The sequence below is a fragment of the Vombatus ursinus genome, unplaced genomic scaffold (assembly GCF_900497805.2).
Source record: "Vombatus ursinus unplaced genomic scaffold, bare-nosed wombat genome assembly UNPS02014816.1, whole genome shotgun sequence".
NCBI lineage: Eukaryota > Metazoa > Chordata > Mammalia > Diprotodontia > Vombatidae > Vombatus > Vombatus ursinus.
The window spans coordinates 4,720,264-4,738,318 of record NW_020954594.1 but is presented as its reverse complement, the minus strand read 5'-3'; the positions used below and the strand labels follow the sequence as shown (position 1 = coordinate 4,738,318).

The 18,055-nt window shown below is 42.1% G+C and overlaps 1 protein-coding gene across 1 annotated transcript in view; it reads left to right on the top strand.

Moving 5' to 3' along the window:
- POU2F3 (POU class 2 homeobox 3) overlaps positions 1-17,683 on the top strand; it is a 98,259-nt gene extending 80,576 nt beyond the window's left edge. The window contains exons 8-14 of the mRNA XM_027835530.1: positions 3,524-3,706; positions 4,530-4,671; positions 5,828-5,964; positions 6,246-6,464; positions 13,727-13,793; positions 14,742-14,871; positions 16,093-17,683. Coding sequence (XP_027691331.1) covers positions 3,524-3,706; positions 4,530-4,671; positions 5,828-5,964; positions 6,246-6,464; positions 13,727-13,793; positions 14,742-14,871; positions 16,093-16,132 — 918 coding nt within the window. The 3' untranslated portion in view covers positions 16,133-17,683. The remainder of the gene's footprint in view (positions 1-3,523; positions 3,707-4,529; positions 4,672-5,827; positions 5,965-6,245; positions 6,465-13,726; positions 13,794-14,741; positions 14,872-16,092) is intronic.
- The last annotated feature ends 372 nt before the right edge of the window (positions 17,684-18,055 follow it).

Here is an 18,055-nt window from a genome sequence, read left to right as displayed (position 1 = left end):
CATTCCTCTGGGAAAAACATCCTGAACTGGAATCATACCCTGGGGAAGTAGGTTTCAATTTCCTAGGCTCCCCAAGTTGGGACCTATTTGGTGACCACCAGCTCAGTTTTTTACACTTCTATTTGCACTGAGGGATACTAGAAGCTAGGGGGAACTGGCAAGCCATGAGGCCACAGGAAGGAGAGATGTATTAGGGTTTCATTTAAGCTCTGGAACCATTCAAGACCATCAAAGAGACTGTCCTAGACTTAATCCTGCAATGGTGCTACACAAGGAAAAAGGATCGTGGGAACTAGAGATTAGACTTCAGAAATCACTTACTCCAACCCCCTCCTTTTACAAGCAATGAAACTGAAGCTCTAAGTGAGTGCTCAGGGTCACATAGGTAGTAACAGAACCAGAATTAAAAAGGAAGTCTTCTGATTCCAAATCTAATGTTCTTTCTACTAGATCTTAGTGGAGGACCCTGAGATGTATGGGGAAAATGGTTAGAAATGATCTAATAGAGAGAGAGCATAGTGTAAATTCCCTGGGATTCTCAGACACATGGAAAATAAGAGTCCTATTTCTGACCATAGGCTCCAGGAATCAAGCCAAGTGAAAGTTTGAATAAGACATGAATTCCATGAAGCCTGCCTCTTGATTGAGCCTTCAAGAGCAGAGAGTGCCACCTGGTGGTTAAATTAAAGTGGGGACACCTGGGTTCTAACTTTCATCTGCCCTTTTCTTCTCACCTTAAGTAGAGTCCTAGAATCAGAAAAGGCTAGAGCTAGAAGGAATTTAATTGACCCCTACAAGTCACCAAATAAAATTTATGAGGACCTTGACAAGCTGTCTTGTCCATCCTATATCCTCAAGCAGGCATTTATCTAAATCAGTCCACCCAGATACCAATCTACTCCATTTTAAAGAACTTCTAATGAAGGAATAATGGGACGTGAGTCCCATATTCAGAAGTACTGAAGCCTGGAACTTCTATTAGGATAACTGAGTATTAAGCCTAATGATAGCTGTTAGCTGACTTACCTTCTGACATCAACATCAATTAATACTTATGGGATGCCTTCAGTCTACTTTTAAAAGTTGGAAACATTCTTAGAGATCACCTAGTTCAACTCTCTCATTTTACATATGGAAACTGAGGCACAGAGAAGGAAAATTAATTGGCCAATGTCATGTAGATTCTAAATGGCAGAGCCAGGATTCAAAACTAGGCTGTCTGACTCCAAACCAAAGCCCTTTTGACTAAACCACAAAGTCTCCTCTAAAGAGTCATTGCCTACCTCAATGTCAAAGAGAAGGGACTTGTCACAAATTACTTACTTTTTTAGGAATCCATAGATTCCCACTCTAGAATCCTGAGCCAATGGGGTTTTGCATCATGTTGGGAATGAAGCACACTTTAAAAGTTGAGTCAATATCACAGACCCCTTCTTCCCCCCAACATTGGTATCGTGTAAAGCATAAGGTACATTTTAATGTAATGATAATATGGGGGATTTAAGTAACACAGTGGACAGGGCACTGGGTCTGAAATCAGGAAGTCCTGAGTTCAAATCTAGCCTCTGATACTTACTAGCTCTCTGACTCTGGGCAAGCCACTTAACCTTCAGCTTGCTTCAGTTTCCTCATCTGCATATTGAGGATAATATTAGTACTTACCTTTCAGGGTTGTTGTAAGGATCAAATAAGATAATAATGGCACAGTGCCCGATATATAATAAATGGTATATAAATGTTGTTATTATTATTATTATTATTAATCTACTAACATTTGTGTGGTATATCAAAGTGTACAAGATACTTTATATACATCATCATCTCATTTAAACTTAACAAAAACCCTAAAATGTAGGTATTAGAGGTATTATTGTCTCTATTTTATAGATAAGGAAACTGAGGCTCAGAGACTTTCACTGACTTGCCCAGTATCACACAACAAGTAAGTATCTGAGACAGGATTTGAACTCAGGTCTTACTGAATTCAAGTCCAAACTTCTAGCCACACCTCTGTGTTAATATTAGGTTAAATCAGGAAGGAGGCGGGGGAGATATTATATGTGCAAGAGATGATATGATGGTGCAAGGTTGGTAGAAAGACAAAACAGTATCCTCTGTTACTAATAAAATCAACTCTACCTAGAAAGAATGATGGTGGTTTGGGAAGTAAAAAGAGTAGTCATTGTGGTTTGAAAATGTCTGCACTGAAGCCTGGAACTTCTAATAGGATAATTGAGTATTAAACCTAATGATACCTCTCTAGCTGGCTTACCTCCCTCTGTCATCATTAATGAATACTTATTGGACATCTTCAGTCTGCCCTGAAGAAACGGATAAAACAAGACCTGAGTTCAAATGTAACCTCAGACACTAGCTGTGTGACTTTGGGCAAATGACTTAACCTCTGTTTGCCTAAGTTTCCTCATCTGTAAAATGGTAATAATAAGAACACCTACTTCCCAGGATTGTCAGGAGGATCAAATGAGATAGAATTTGGAAAGCATTTTGCAGACCTTAGATCACTATATAAATGCTAGCTGTTATTAAGCAGCTAGGTGACACAGTTGATAGAGTGCTGGATCTGGAATCGGAAGGAGCTGCCTCTGATGTTTACTATCTGTGTGGCATTGGGCAAGGCACTTAAGAGTGGTCTGCCTCAGTTTCCTCAGCTATAAAATGGGCATGATAATAGCACTTCTCAGGGGTATTGTGAGGAGCAAATGAGACACTATTTGTAAAGAACTTTGTCAACCTTAAAAAACGCTTTGTAAATACTAGCTATTATTATTACTTTCTGAGGTGTTGGTCTATAGGGTTGGTGTTTTGTGATCCCAGTGCTCTGTCCATGATAACATACTGTTTCTTAGAGAAGTCCACATTCCTTCTCTCCTCCTTTGAAAACTGTTGTCTCTTCCATTAGACCAGGCCTGTATGGCCTGCAGCCCAGGGCTGCTTATGGTCCGAGGGCACACCAAAGGATTTCCAGTGTGTTCCTCTGCACTTTTCATGAGCTGCCCAAAATCTTTTGGCAGGCTGTAAATTGCGCAGGCCCGCATTAGACTATGAGCTCCTGGAGAGCACGGAGTAGTCTTTTGCCTCTTTTTGTAACCCAACACTTAGCATAGTGGCTGGCACATAGTAGGTGCTTAATAAATCTTTATTGATTGATTAATTATTGATTGAAATTGGAGTCTGAGTTGCATCCAAGGTGACGCAGCACAGTGAAATGAGAAGAATACTGGATTTGGAGTCAGAGGGCCTAGGTTTGGATCTCAGCTCTGTTAGTTATTATCCATGGGGCAGATTACTTAGCTTCTCTGTGCCTCGGTTTCCTGATTTGTAAAGTGAGAGGGCTGAGGGCTCTCTTCCAGTTCTAAATCCCACGACATTATTGCCCCTGAATACAAGTAGGCCAACATCCTCCTTCAGGAGTTTAGAAGTTTGCTTAGAAGTATCCGAGAGAACACCTCCTGGGATCCAGAGTATTTGCGGATTTGGGGTCATATTTTTTTTTACCCAACAGGCAGTCGGTCGCCCTGGGCTGCCAGGATCATCCTTAGACTCCCACCTGGATGTGTCACAACATATTCAAGTCTCCAAACATTTGCCCAACTCCGGAGGGCCAGATGAGCCCAGTGACCTGGAGGAATTAGAAAAGTTTGCCAAGACCTTCAAGCAGAGACGGATCAAGCTGGGCTTCACTCAGGTTGGGATTAGGGGCAGGGAGAAGAAGAGGGAATTTTGAGAAAGGGAAGGAAAAAAAAACCTGGTCTTATTAGTAGGAAAGTAGGATGAGACTAATGCAAAATAAAGCAGAAACTTAGTCAAGTCCCTATGGGAGAAAAAGGTTTTCAGATATATAAAAGCAACGTCAGGTTTGCTGTGAGCTCATTTTCAGAACAGTGTGCTTTGAAATTCAGAACACAATGGCCACTTATAGGGAAACTGAGGACCTGGATAGGTTACCTCTCCCCTCAAAGATATTCAAGTGGAGGTGGCTGGCTTAGAGGCTGGTGTCAGGACTATTTGGGGAAGCATCATCATTGGTTATCCTTTGCCCCATGTAGAAACTAAGACTTTTTTAAATCTTCCTCATCTCTTTTGCCACATGAAGAGTCATATTTACTCCTTCTCTTCTTGTGTGTCCTCTACCCCATGTATATCTCCCACTCTGTCTCCCCAGGCAGCCAAAGGAAAAACCACTGGCCCAAGGTTTGACAAAAAGAAAATAAGTAAATGCTGTATTAATAAGGGAAAAAAGTCAGACTTTCATTGTATAGAGGTGACAGATCCAGGCAGTAGTACCATGTGGGCATTGGTCCCAGAACAGATGGGGAGAGATCTGCTCAGAGTGAAAGAAGATTAATTAATCTTCTGGCTTGTAAAGAAACTTATTTGATATGGTTGATGAGGATGGGATCCTGGGTGGCTTGTGAAAGGATAGGGCAGCTGGTGGGGTGCTGGGAGAAGTGGGGAATGAAGAGGAGGATGGTCTCTCTTATAGATCTCCATTTTGTTCCAACGGGCAGGGTGACGTAGGGCTGGCCATGGGGAAGCTGTATGGCAATGACTTCAGCCAGACCACGATTTCCCGATTCGAAGCCCTCAATCTGAGCTTCAAGAACATGTGTAAACTCAAGCCACTCCTGGAAAAGTGGCTCAACGATGCAGGTGGGTGGTACGGATGGCATGCAAAGGAATATTTCAGAGGCCCAAAGAGGGTGGTGCCCACCTTGATACCCTAATAAATATGGTTACTCTAGTCTGTCAGATTTGACTATACCTTGGGGAGGTTTCAATGAGGCATTTGGGAGAGTGAGGAGATGGTGTTAGTGTTGTCATCTTGCAAAACAACAACAACAACAACAATTCCCAAACAAAGTGTCAGGCTTCTTAGCTTGAAATGCCAGCTTGCATTTTACTTTTAGTTAAACTTTCTGGCATGTTAAAAAAAATTAATTAATTTAACCTATTGCAAACATACTCATATGAGTGTAGGTTTGCGCATATGTGCACACATATACCTTCTCTCATTTCCTAAAGCATCCCTGCACCATGAGCTACAAATCTGAGATCCATTGCTATTAGGAAGTGGGAATAGCCTTGGCCCAACTCAGCTGGGAAAAATCTGAATCTGGCAGGCTCTTCCTGAGCATGTCCTTTCCTCCCTGCTGGGCAGCCCTGGCAATGGTAATGATGCCACATGTTCACACAGGACCTATTCACTGGTGTCTGGTCTGAATTCAATTCAACTAATATTTATTAAGCACTTTCTATTGCGTGAAGCTGGAGGTACAAGGGCAAAAATGGAGCAGCATCTGCCTTCAAGGACTCATGGGGGTAGGGGGAACATTATGCACCCAAATAGATAAAATGGAAAGAAAATTGAGGGAGAGAGTGCTAACCAGAGGAATCAGGGAAGAATTCACTTAGGCAGTAATACCTGAGATGTGCCCTGACAAAGTCCCAGGATTCTGAGAAATGAAAGAGAGAGCACATTTCAAATATGGACATTAGCTTATGTGAAGGCATAGGGATGAGAGATGGAGGGTCAAGAAAAGAGAACAGCTAGAAGCCCTGTTTGGCTGGAATATAAAGTTTGGGAGTGGGGGAGTAGTATGAGTGAAGACAGGAAAGGTGGGTAGAAATGGTGGAGGGCTTTAAATGCCAGTTTGGGGAGTTTGTATTTTATCCTAGAGGCAATGGGGAGCCATGGAAGATTTTTGAGCCAAGGAGTAACATGGTAAGACTATTGGAGTTGGGATCTGTACCAACTCCTTCTTTCCTTCATGGAGCATTTCTTGTGCTTCCTTCTCATTCCCTACAGAGTCTTCTCCTTCAGACTCCACAGTGAGTACCCCCAGTTCTTACCCCTCCCTCAGTGAGGTTTTTGGTCGGAAAAGGAAGAAGAGGACCAGCATCGAAACTAATATCCGTCTGACTTTGGAAAAGAGATTTCAAGACGTAAGTTCACTTTTCACCTTGATACTCACCAGAGTATCAGTCCATTTAGGAAGGGCATTCAGAGGATCATTCCTCCCCTGACCTAGAAAAATGCAGAGAATATAAGTTCAATTCCCCTCGTAAGACCACCAGCCAAGTATCTGATTGCCATGCCATCTCCTCTCCCCCAGCCCCATGGAAGTCCTAGGCTCTCCTCTTCAGGGCTGAGTGGGAGGTGACTGTTCCCCCAACCCTGACCCTCCACTTCTAATACTCCTTCCTGGCCTTCCTCTCCCTTGCAGAACCCCAAGCCCAGTTCTGAGGAGATCTCCTTAATTGCTGAACAGCTCTCCATGGAGAAGGAGGTGGTTCGGGTCTGGTTCTGCAATCGGCGCCAGAAAGAAAAGCGAATCAACTGCCCCATGGCCACCCCCATGAAGTCACCCATCTACAACTCGAGGCTGGTACGAGGCACCAAGCCTGGCAGCCTACAGAAGTCTGAGGGGAATGATGCTTGCCGGGTAACAGGGTGGGGAAAAATGCCACCCTCTGGCCTGGTTCTTGTTCTGAATTCCTGAGGATTCAGGGACTGATGAAGTATAGCTTACTCTGAGGGGAAACACAGCAGCCACACAATAATGCTGGGTATCTGGGTGCCCTTACAATATGGTACCTCGGTGTCCCTACCTCACGCCTCTCCAACCACCATTACTATGTAGGGGTGGGGAGAGCAAGGGGTAAATACCGAAAACTTCTTGAGGCAACAAGAGAGTGAGAGTTGTTGTTGTTGTTGTTGTTGAAAGGCAGCATGGTGTATTCAGTGTGGCCCAGGGAGTATAGTCAAGAAGACCTAAGTTCAAATCCCATCTCACTTACCAATTGTGAGACCCTTGCAAATCATTTAACCTCTCTGTGTCTCAGTTTTCTCATGAATAAAATGAGGAGGTTGAAACTCAATGACCTCTAGGATCCTTTCCAGCTCTAAATCTCTGATCCTGTGATGATGGGGCAAGGAAAAGAGAGGAGAAAGTACAATCATAATTTATTATTATCTATTATGATTTATTATGTCTATTATGATTATCTAGTGTAACCTCATAATTTAATGGAGGAGTAAACTGAGACTCAAAAAGCTATATGACTGACTCAGTTGCATAGAGGTAGTAAGTGTCATCACCAAGAACCAAAGGCAGGTCATCTGACTCCAGATCCAGTGCTCTTTCCCCCTTGACCACCTAGGGTACATGAGGGTGGCAACGAGAGCTTTCAGGGGAAGGGAGGGACCATCAAGTCTATTTCTGTTGGTCTCTTGAGGGTGTGGGTAAATGAAATGCATCAAGCTGAGACCATAGAATCATAGGATTTAGAGTACCTTAAAAGTTATCTAGTCCAAACCCCTTATTTTACAGATGAAGAAACTGAGGCATAACAAAGTTAAGTGATTTGTTCAAAGTCATACGCATATTAAGTGGCAGTAAGATCCAAAATGTAATCTTAGTACTACTGACTCCAGATCTAGTGCCTTTCTACTACAATTTGCTATTCCCAAGGGGAAAAAAAAACAGAAAATGAGAAACACAAGGTGGCACCTCCCAGGGAAGGAATTTGTAAAGTTGCCATCTTTGGAGCTCCTCCTATCTTCCTTGTCTCTAAGGCCTAAAGGCAAACTGGAAAAAAAAAAAAAAAGCCTAGGAAGCTCAGAGCCCAAGAATCTACTGAAGAGCTGCTGATTGTTCATGAACCCGCCATGAACAATCCACTTTATCCTATCTGTTCTGTTTTCTTTCTTTTCTCCCTGTTCATCTCCCTACGGTTGATGGAAATTCATTCATTTCCACAGACATGGCATGTGCTATGCACAGGACCTCCAATGGAGCTGAAAATACTGATATAAACATGAGAGATAGTCATTGTCTTCCATGAGCTTGCATTTGACTGTGGATTTACAACATGTACATAGATAGGAAATAAAAGGTGATTGGAGGAGAAAGAGAGCCCTCGAAATTGGTTAGATCAAGGAAAGTGTCGCTTAGGAAGTGATTCCTGAACTAAGCATTTAAGGAAGACAAGTATAGTAAATGATGGTGATAAGAAAGAAGCATATTATGGGCATGGGGGATGGTTTGTGAAAATGCATAGAGATTGAAAATGGAATGTCAAGTTTGGGGTACAATTTGGTTGGAAAAGTGAGTGAATGTAGAATATGGACTGTCTGAAAAGATAGGTTGGAGGTACATTGTACTGAGCTTTAAATATTAGGTTAAATTAATATTTTATCCTAGAGATAATAGGGAGCCACTAAGGGTTTTTGAGAAAGACAGTGACACGATCAGACCAGTGCCCTAAGAAAAGTGTTGTGGTAGCCATGAGGAGGAGAGATTAGAGAAAGGAGAGACAGTAATCTGGGGGATCAATTAAGAAGCTAATGCAATAGATGTGATTAGGGCCCAAACAAAGGTAGGAATCACATGAATAGAGAGAATGGTACAGATGAGGGAGATATTGTACAGGTGAAATCTTAAGCAGTTGTCATCTAATTGGATCTAGGTAGTGAGGGAAAGGGAAGAGTCAAGGATAAACCTAAGGTTGTGAACCTGGGTGCCTAGAAGGATGGTGAGACCCTTACCAAAAATAGAGAGATGTCAATTAGGAATGGGTTGAATGAGGAAGCTAGCGAGTTACAATATGAACATGTTGAGTTAGAGGTAGAGATATTCAGAAAATAATAATGTAGGTGGCCTTTCATTTAGTACACAAACCAGGGCTGGATATATATTTAAGAGTCATTTGCATAGAAATAGTCATTCAATTAATTAGAGATGATGAAATCACTGAAAGAAAAACCATTAAGTCAACCCATATCTGCCCCAGTTTCCTTCTCACTCTTCTCAGCAGGGATGACTAATTAATCTACCTTGCACTTGGCGCAAGATTTGTCTCTTCTGTGGTCACTACCATTACCTGGGCTATTATTCCTGTAAACTTTGAGGGTCTTTCCCTCCCAGATTGATTTTCTTGTGAAGGCAAACTAGGCTTTCTTTTGTCTCTATTCTTAACTAGCCTTTATTTACTGAGTGGGTATTGCCTCAGATAAACTGAGACCTGAGAGAGATCTTAGCTTAAAAAGGTAAAGGTCTTCCTCTGCACCCTGGGCTATCCCCAATTCTCCTGATCTATGTCTTGCCACTGGACTCCAGTGACTCTGGAGGAGAGAATGAGGCCAATGACTTTGTACAGTCCTGCCTCACTTAAATCCAATTCACTTGCAAGTCATTGCATCACCCTCCTGATGTCATCGGTCCTCTGAATACAAAGGACAAACAACTCCCGTCATGAGGGTGGCAATAGCCTGATTTTCACTTTTCTGGGGGAAGGAGAGAGAGAGATGAAAGAAGAGAAAGGGGAAGTAAAATGGTCTTGCTTTAGACTCCCCTAAATTTTGTGCCCTCTGGGAAGCACAGCAAGGGTTCAAAAGGAGGGTGGGAGGTCTCCTCCCAGCTCCCAAGTGGGTCTCTGTTTAGAGCTGCCTGTTCCACTTTCCATCTCCCTGGCCTTGCCTCTGTGTTTCAGCACCTGTGGTTTAGCTGTGCTTTAGAAGTAACTGACTTCTCTTAGAGAGTTTGTTAGGCCTCTTCAGGGTGAGTAGCTAGATGTGACTAGAAGGTGATAAAAATGGTCGTGTTTAGCACATTAATGAAATCTTTCATACATTGAAAACTATCTTTTCATACTATATAAATTTGAAAGTAGTTGTTTTGGATAGTTAAAAGCACCTTAATTTTTCATACCTTGCACTTGGCACAAGATTTGTCTCTTCTGTGGTCACTACCATTGCCTGTCAAAATCTGTATCAGAATCTTCAGTTCTAAGTTACTACAATGTTAAATGCCCACTTGAAATTATCATCACCAAGGAACTATGATTATTAGACTAAATCGGCATGACAATTTTAGAACATAAAGTAAATTTGGGGTAATGTTGAAGAATCCACATACAAGTAATACACAACAGCACAAATCCAAATTCTGGACAATTACCTTATGTAGCAGCAAATGTTCATAAACGTAGAACATTATTAGACAAGTGTTCATCAGGTGAAGTGGTACTAAGGAGTGTTGAAAAAGTCACCATTTGCCCCAGACTTCAATTGTTTTTTTTTTTTTAGTTTTAAGTTAAATTGTTTGAAGTTGACCAAAAATAAGTGTATTTTAAGACTTGATTGGATCGAGGACTCAGATAAATGTAAACCATCTTTGCAAAATGTTTCTTTTTCTAGGTTAGGCACTATTTTCATCTCCCACATCTATTCTTGTGATAACTCTATCCCCACCAAAAAGGGAGATTTTAGAAGACCAGTACAAATTATTTAAATATATTATCAATTATAAAACAAACTAAAACATGGTTCATACACCAACACTACATTTACATTGTTTGCATTTGATTTCCCTCTTGGATCACTTCACAAAATTTCATAGAATCCAATAATGTTCCCCACACCTTAAATATTATCAGAATATTCTCTTACCAAATGGCACAAGTGATTTTTTTTTTTTGGCTAGACAATGGAGTTAAGTGACTTGCCCAGGGTCACACAGCTAGTAAGTGTTATGTGTCTAAGGCCAGATTTGAACTCGGGTCCTCCTGAATCCAGGGCCAGTGCTCTATCCACTTCACCACATAGCTGCCCCACAAGTGATTTTTTAATTCGAAAATATTTGTTTGCCAGTTATGATTTTGGTGCACAAAACTTAACTTTTGACGGCCATGATTTTCCAGTGTACCTGACACTGACATCTGCCATAAGTTTAAAATAGGTAGCATTTTAATAGTTTAAGTTTCTTAGTTTATTTTTTGAATGCTTTGACATACCCGAGAGCTTTTTTTTTTTTAATATGCTAAAGTTATTTAAAGAAACATTTTTGTTTGAGGGTTTGAATATTCAATGAGCATTGTGATTTGGTACAGAAGCCACGTGGAATTACTATGGTTTATCTGTTGTATTTTATTAGCTTAATTGTTCTGTAGTATATTAAAACACATTGGCTCTAAAGTAAACCTGCAGAGATTAAAAAGCCAAAAAAAAGGGAAAAGGATTATCAAAGTGACCCCTGCCGGTGGAGAATTGGAACCATGTTGATGTATAAGAGATTGCCAACCCTGTGTCCAAGTCCTATAAGTTACTCAGACAGTGCAGGTCCAAGGTGCACGGGGTATACTTATTCAATTATTCCCAAAGTGTATATACCTTCAAGAGAATCTAATGGGCTATTTGAATATTTTATGTTTCTTCCATTGTTTGCGGACTCCTATGAGTTCTTTGTATTTTATACATTTTCTATGGTGAGTGAAATAAAGGCTTATTTCTACCCAGTAAAAAAAAAAGAAAAAAAAAACATAACTGGCTTCTAAGTGGCCAGTCTAAGGGTCCCTGCCTGGGCTCAGCGTCAGACTTTGCTTAGAGCAAAATGCCAGGCAGGTTCCAGTTTCGGTTCTCTCCCAACACATGACATTATTGGGTTTGCCTGCCAGAAGCAGGGAGGAGCAGAAGAGGGAGAAGACAGTCTAATTTCTCCCTCCACTCTTCTCAAATGTTTGAAAGTTTCACTAGCTCCTCTCTTACTGCTCCTTGACCAAGATAACCTTTTCAGGCTTCTTGGAGGAAAGGGTCTTGCTTTGCTAATTCCTTTGTCCTCACTCACCTTTGTCCTCATGAGAGGCCTGATTTTTCTGCGCTTTGCAGGGAATGAGACACTTTGTTCTAAGTGGGTTGCTCTTGTGACAGAGGCAGAGAGAGACAAGGGAATGGCAGAATCACAGAATGTCTGAGCCAGAAGAATCCAGCATCCTCACTTTAGAGAGGAAAAAACTGGGCTCTAGAGATGGGACATGATTTGCCCAAGGTCACATAGTCCTTTAGGGACAGAGTTGGGATTTGACAAAGGAGAGAAAAGGACTCAGAGGTGCTTGGGATGCCAAGTCTGAAAGTATTTGTCAGAAGTTCTTGGGATGTCACAGGAGAGCCACTGGGGGCTTCTCCCCTACCCTGGCCCCACTCCCATGTCTGTGCATTCCCAGCCTATTGATGAGCCTTATAATAAAAGAAAAAGGGAACAATCACAATTGGAACCGGGTCTAATAAATTAGAAAACAAGTGTGCACTGCATCTTGCTGAAATGGAAAATCTGAATTGCAGATCCTAGAATGTGTGTGTGTTGGGGGATGGGGGATCATAGTTCCCTGAACTTACAGACCCTTCAAAGGTCTACAGACTGAATCAATCAATAGTGATCCATCCCAATAGTAGGGATAGGGACTAGACCTGTGATTTAATTAATTATATACGGAACTCTTGGGTGAGAAAACTCCCTCTGCCAATGCAGATCATCATGTTCTGTGCTATGTGTAGTCTGAAAGAATTGCCTAGAATACTAAGAAGTTAAGTGACTTGCCAAGGGTCACACAGTCAGCCTCAGTCAGAGGCAGAATTTGAACTCAGGTCTTGGTTTCTAGACTGGCTCTCTCCACTACACCACACTACCTCTTAACAGTAACAATAATAGTGGCAGCTAGGTGGTGCAGTGGATAGAGCACCAGCCCCGGAGTTAGGAGGATCTGAGTTCAAATTTGACCTCAGACACTACTTATTTTGTGACCCTGAGCAAGTCACTTAACCATTACCTACAAAAACCAACAACAATGATGATAATGATAGTAATAATAACAAAATAATAAATAGCATTTATTTGGCACTTTAAAGTTTACAAAGCACTTTATGTATGTCATCTTGTTTAATCCTTACACTTCTCCTCTAAGGCAATTACTGTTGCTATCTTCATTTTACAGATAAGAAATCTGAGAGGGATTAACTGATTTGCCCACAGACACACATAATGCATAAGGCAGAATTTGGATTCAATACTTCCTGATTCCAAAGCCAAAATGCTGTCCACTACCCCACCTAGACAACTAAGAGCCCATTTGGCAGGCTATAAGGAAGAAAAAGGGAAGGGAAGGAACATTATATAGCTCAGAATAAAGACAAACTTTTCAGCAACTAATGATATCTGACAAGGAAATGGAGCTTTTTATTTTCATCTCAGCTCTGTTACTTATTTTATTTCTTATTTTTGGGGGGCCATTGGGGTTAAGTGACTTGCCTAGGGTCACACAGCTAGTAAGTGTGTGAAGCTGGATTTGAATTCAGGTCCTCTGATTCCAGGTCTGGTGCTCTATCCACTGTGCCACCTAGCTGCCCTAAGCTCTGCTATTTATTGCCTGATTTCTAAAGTCCCTTCCAGCTCCAATAAATATGAATCTATGATTCTTTGAAGTCTTTAGGGCAGTTTGGAGGTGGTCAGTAGTCTGAGTTCAAGTCTTCCAAGTGTTTCCCCAGAAGCTGGGTGTTTGTCCTCCTGCCCTCTCTTTGGTTCAGCCTCTTTTGGCTCATCTCATTTCCAGGAAAGAGCTGCACTGGATTGAAGAATCCAGCTTTCTCTCCCTGCCTTGGCACCAGGAGGCACTGTGGCATTGCATTTATCAATATACTAGGGTAGTGTGTATATGGAGCAAGAGTCCGCAGTAGCACCCACTTGTGAGAATAGACAGACATGTGGGCTAGGTGCTCATGTGTGCTCAGTAGGGAAGACTCTCCTAGGAGAGAGATAACAAATTGTGTGTATGGAACCACAAACTTGTCCCACTCTGCGGCTGAGTGCCAAGGGATACGTCCAGGAAAGGTAGAGAGGAGCTAGAATATAACAAAAACTCTGTTGCTTTTCAGCTCTCTACTACGGGGTCCCTTGGCCCCCTCTCTGTCACTCCTGTTCACAGCACCATGCCCGGAACAGGTAAGTTTCATGAGAATGTTTCAAAAGTGATTGAGGAATCCTGAGAATCATAGAATCTGAGCTGAAAAGGAACCTTAGAGATCATCTGACTGCAATGGTGGTACATATGATGGTGGAAAAAGAATAGAATTTGAAGTGTGTACGTCCTGAGTTCAACCCCTGGCTCTGTTAACTATTAGTTGTGGGATTTTAGATAAATAATCTAACCTCTCTGGGCCTTGATTCATCATCTGTAAAATGAGGAGATTGGATTAGATTACATCTCAGCTGTAAAACTATGATCTAGTCCAGCTCTTATCTTATAAATGAGGAAAGAGAGGCCTAGAGGGGTGAAGGGATTTGTCCCAGGTCACACAGTAGCAAATAGCAGAGTCAGCACTATAGCTAGCCCAGTGCATGTTCCATAACATCCTGCCTCTTTTTTCTTTTTTTAGGGATGGGAAAACTAGACAGGTTGGCTGGCTTAACTTTGTGCAAAAAGCCCTAACGGAGACCCCCGTGGTCTGGCCTCCCTTTCTTACAGGCTCTTTTCTCTTTCCTTTCTCTTGTGGCCTAACTAGTCCTTTAGTAAAAAGTCCCTTTTCATCTCTTGGGCTGGTGGGAGTGGAGGGGATAATGCCGTCCATGCCCAGCCCTGGGTGTGTCCTCCTGGAGTTGGCTGCTATGAGCATCTGTCTTTGCCAACTCTAGGACTTGCGGAACCAGCTCTTCCACTCTCCTATGATGCAAAGAGCACCATGTTCAGAGCTGCTCAGGGTGGTGTTGGTATAAGTGTGCTGGGAGCTGGGGTGGGGGGGGTGGGGGGGGAGGAAGGTTGTGAACACACCAGCTGTCATTGAGTGAGATCCCTTCTGGGATAGGCAAGTGAAGAAGTGAGTTGATGTAAGGAGAAAGAGCCTCCTAGGATCTATAGGAAGGATTTCACCTTTTTTTTGCCTCTCTTTTTAGTAACGTCATCCTGTTCCCCTGGGAACAACAGCAGACCTTCATCTCCTGGCTCAGGACTCCATGCCAGCAGCCCCAGTGTATCTCAGACTCACTCAAAAGCATCAGTGAATTCCAGTTTTAACACTTCTGGGTAAGGTGGGAGACTCCCAGCATGCCCCACATCAGGCCAAGGAAGGGTGAGAAGCTGGAGTCAATGCCATGAGAAATAGTTCAAGCCCTAAGTGTTGGGGGAAAAAAATAGATGAGGAAGGTAGCCAGAGTACAGGATTGAAGAGTCACTCTCTGGAGTTTATCCTGTGGAGGGTGGGAATTAAAGGGGAAGTCGCAGTCACTGTTCCTGGCTAGTATCTGAAGTCAACAGATTCGCCAACATTTTCCTCTCTTCTGTGATGGAAATTTCCAAACACTCCCATTAGAAAGGATTAGGTCATGTGCTGGGCTCTGCAAGTGTGCAGCTCATTGCAAGCCAAACCCTGCATTCTCCAAGCTGTTCTGAAATGGGCCCACTGTTGAGGCACAAAGAAAACGCTGAGTTCGGAGCAGGACGGTGCCAGACTCTCCCTTTCCTTCCCCTATCCCCCTAAACTTCAGCCTCCTGGCACGTACACCAAAGGAGAGAGGCTTTTCATCAAGGACTCACGGACTCCTTTGCTCACGAACCAAAGGATCGGCTCAGAAACATAACTCCCAATCTGGGAGGTTTTGTCTGAGTTCCAAGATCCAGGACAATTTTAAGTTCTAGAGCTGTTGGGGCCCCAAACTTGTCCAGATAATTTTGTCTGATACAGATCAGCAAGGCAACTAGTGAAGCCTGAGAAAAGGCAACCCTGCCCTCCTAACTGATTATATGGCATCTAGAGCAGGAAGGGACTCTTAGAGGTCATCTCATCCAATATCTTGTTTTACAGAGAAGGAAACTGAGGCCCAGACAGGGGAATCAGCTTATCCAAAGTGTCAGAGTCAAGATTTAAACCCAGTTCTCATTCCAAATCCAGTGCTATTTCTACTATACTACATTACAGGCGTGTATTTGTTTGCATGACAGTTATAGGTTTCACCTATCTAAAAATATATATGTATGTATATACATAGAGAGAGAGTAATATATATGTGTGTGCATGTGTATATATGTATATATAAATGCTCATATGTATATATGCATACCCATATAGTGTATATAGGCATACATGTGTGTATACATGTATGGATAGGCAGGACCATGTATATATCTGTAGAAATAAGTGTCATCAATATAGACATAAATATGCACATATATGCACATACTGGTAGTTATATGCACTATTTCTAATGTGGTTTTTACTTTCTCTGTTGGTTTCTTCCTCTATTCTAGATCTTGGTACCGATGGAATCACCCCACCTACCTCCATTGAAACCAGAGAATCTCTTCCCTGCATCTGACCCTGTTTCCCTCATTGCATGGAGGAAAGTCTCTCTCTTGCCTTTGGGTTATGGACCAACTTCTCTAAGAAGAGGAGAGGAGACTCCACTATGAACAAGCTCAAATTCTTGCCTTCTTCAGCAGCAAGAGGCTCAAGAGATTCAAACTGTGATTGCACCATGTATTGACTCTTAATGCTCTTGAAATATAAGTCATCCCCCCCTTTCTCTAGGAGTTTGCCAACCTCACCTTCCCTGCCTGGGACCCTCTTTTGTAATTCCAAACACCTGAGATGACTTCTCATGCCTAGGGTCTTTCAGAGGAAGGAGGCCTTGGTCATTCCTTCAAAGCTAAAAGGAGGATTTCCCATGAGAACAGTCTACCTAGCATACCACACCACAAATACCGATGGGGCTATACTGATATTAACTATAAACTGAGCCGTGGTCACCAAATTCATTTCAATAGAGAATTGTATCAAAATTTAAATCTGGTGCTGCCTATAAAGCCCCTCTGCTTCATTCTTTTATATGTTCAACAAAGTTTTTAGGTACGTATAGTCTTTTCCTTTCTCTTTCTTTTACAGACATTCAAATCTACCTATATGTGCATGCTTCCTCACTGCTAACCATCATCCTTCTCTTTGCAGAAAACTGACCTATCCTTAGTGCCCTCAAAGCAATCTCTTTGCCTTGCCCAGACTCCGAGAATATTGTTTCTCTATATATTCTTTCTTTCCCTCCTTCCCTGTTCTTCTGGGCTTCCTTGACTGTGGAATGGTAGGACTAAACACGCACACATATATAAATAATAATGGCAACTACATACTTGAAAATAGCCCCCTGCTCCCTGCCTCCTTCTCCTCCCACCCCAGTATGCTCTTTCCTTAAGATGGAATTTTCATCATATGTAACTCAGGAGCAAATTTTGAAGACTTGTAGTATTTTATCATGTTTAAAAAAAAAAAGAAAAATACCAAAGGATGAAATACTCTGGTAGCTTTCAGAGTTCCTAAGATTTAGAGCTAGAAAGGAGCTCTGAGATGAGGAAACTGAGGCCTAGAGAAGCTATGACTTAAAGTCACACAGGTGGTGGTCAGTAGCAGACAGATTTTGAATCCAGAACTTCTGACTTTAGATCAGTTCTCTTGCCACTCACTATACCATGCTGCCTTATTACCCAACTGGAAAGGGCATCTTAGTTGGACTTCTTGGTTAGGGGGTTAGTGAGCAGGGGTGAGGAATGATCCCTATGTTGTCCTCACTACTCACCGATAAATAAGGACTTCATATGAAGCCATTACAGCAGACTAAGGTCAAGACATCTGTGTGCTATTAAGCAAGTTTGAGAGTTGTACTGCCTTGTGAGTTACCCTTCACTGGAGGCTTTGAACCTTTACTGTAATATGTGACTTAACTTACTACAAAGTAGATACCTGTTTGTCAAAGGGAATGGGACGCATGTATAGAAATTTAATGTGTGTATACACATATAGGTGAGTGGGTATATATTCATATATGCACATATATACATATATGTGTGTGTATACATATGTATACCATAAATCTATGTACTTACATATACACACAGAGAGATACAGTGTCCCAAAAGTCCTAGTGCCATTTTAAGTTATCAAAGCTTAAAATGGCACTAAGACTTTTGGGACACCCCCATATGCAAATCCCAGAAATCTCAGCGTTGTAAGGGAACTCAGAGGTTATCTAGTCCAATGTATCTATGGACAAGAAGCCTCTATAGAACATACCCAATAATTGGTCATCCACCCTTTGCTGGAAGATCTCTAACAAGGGACAAACCCACTGGCTCCCAAGGTGGCCTATTCCACTTTAGGAAAGTTGTAATTGTTAGGAAGTTTTTGCTTACATCAAGCCTAAATCTGCCTCTTTGCAGCTTT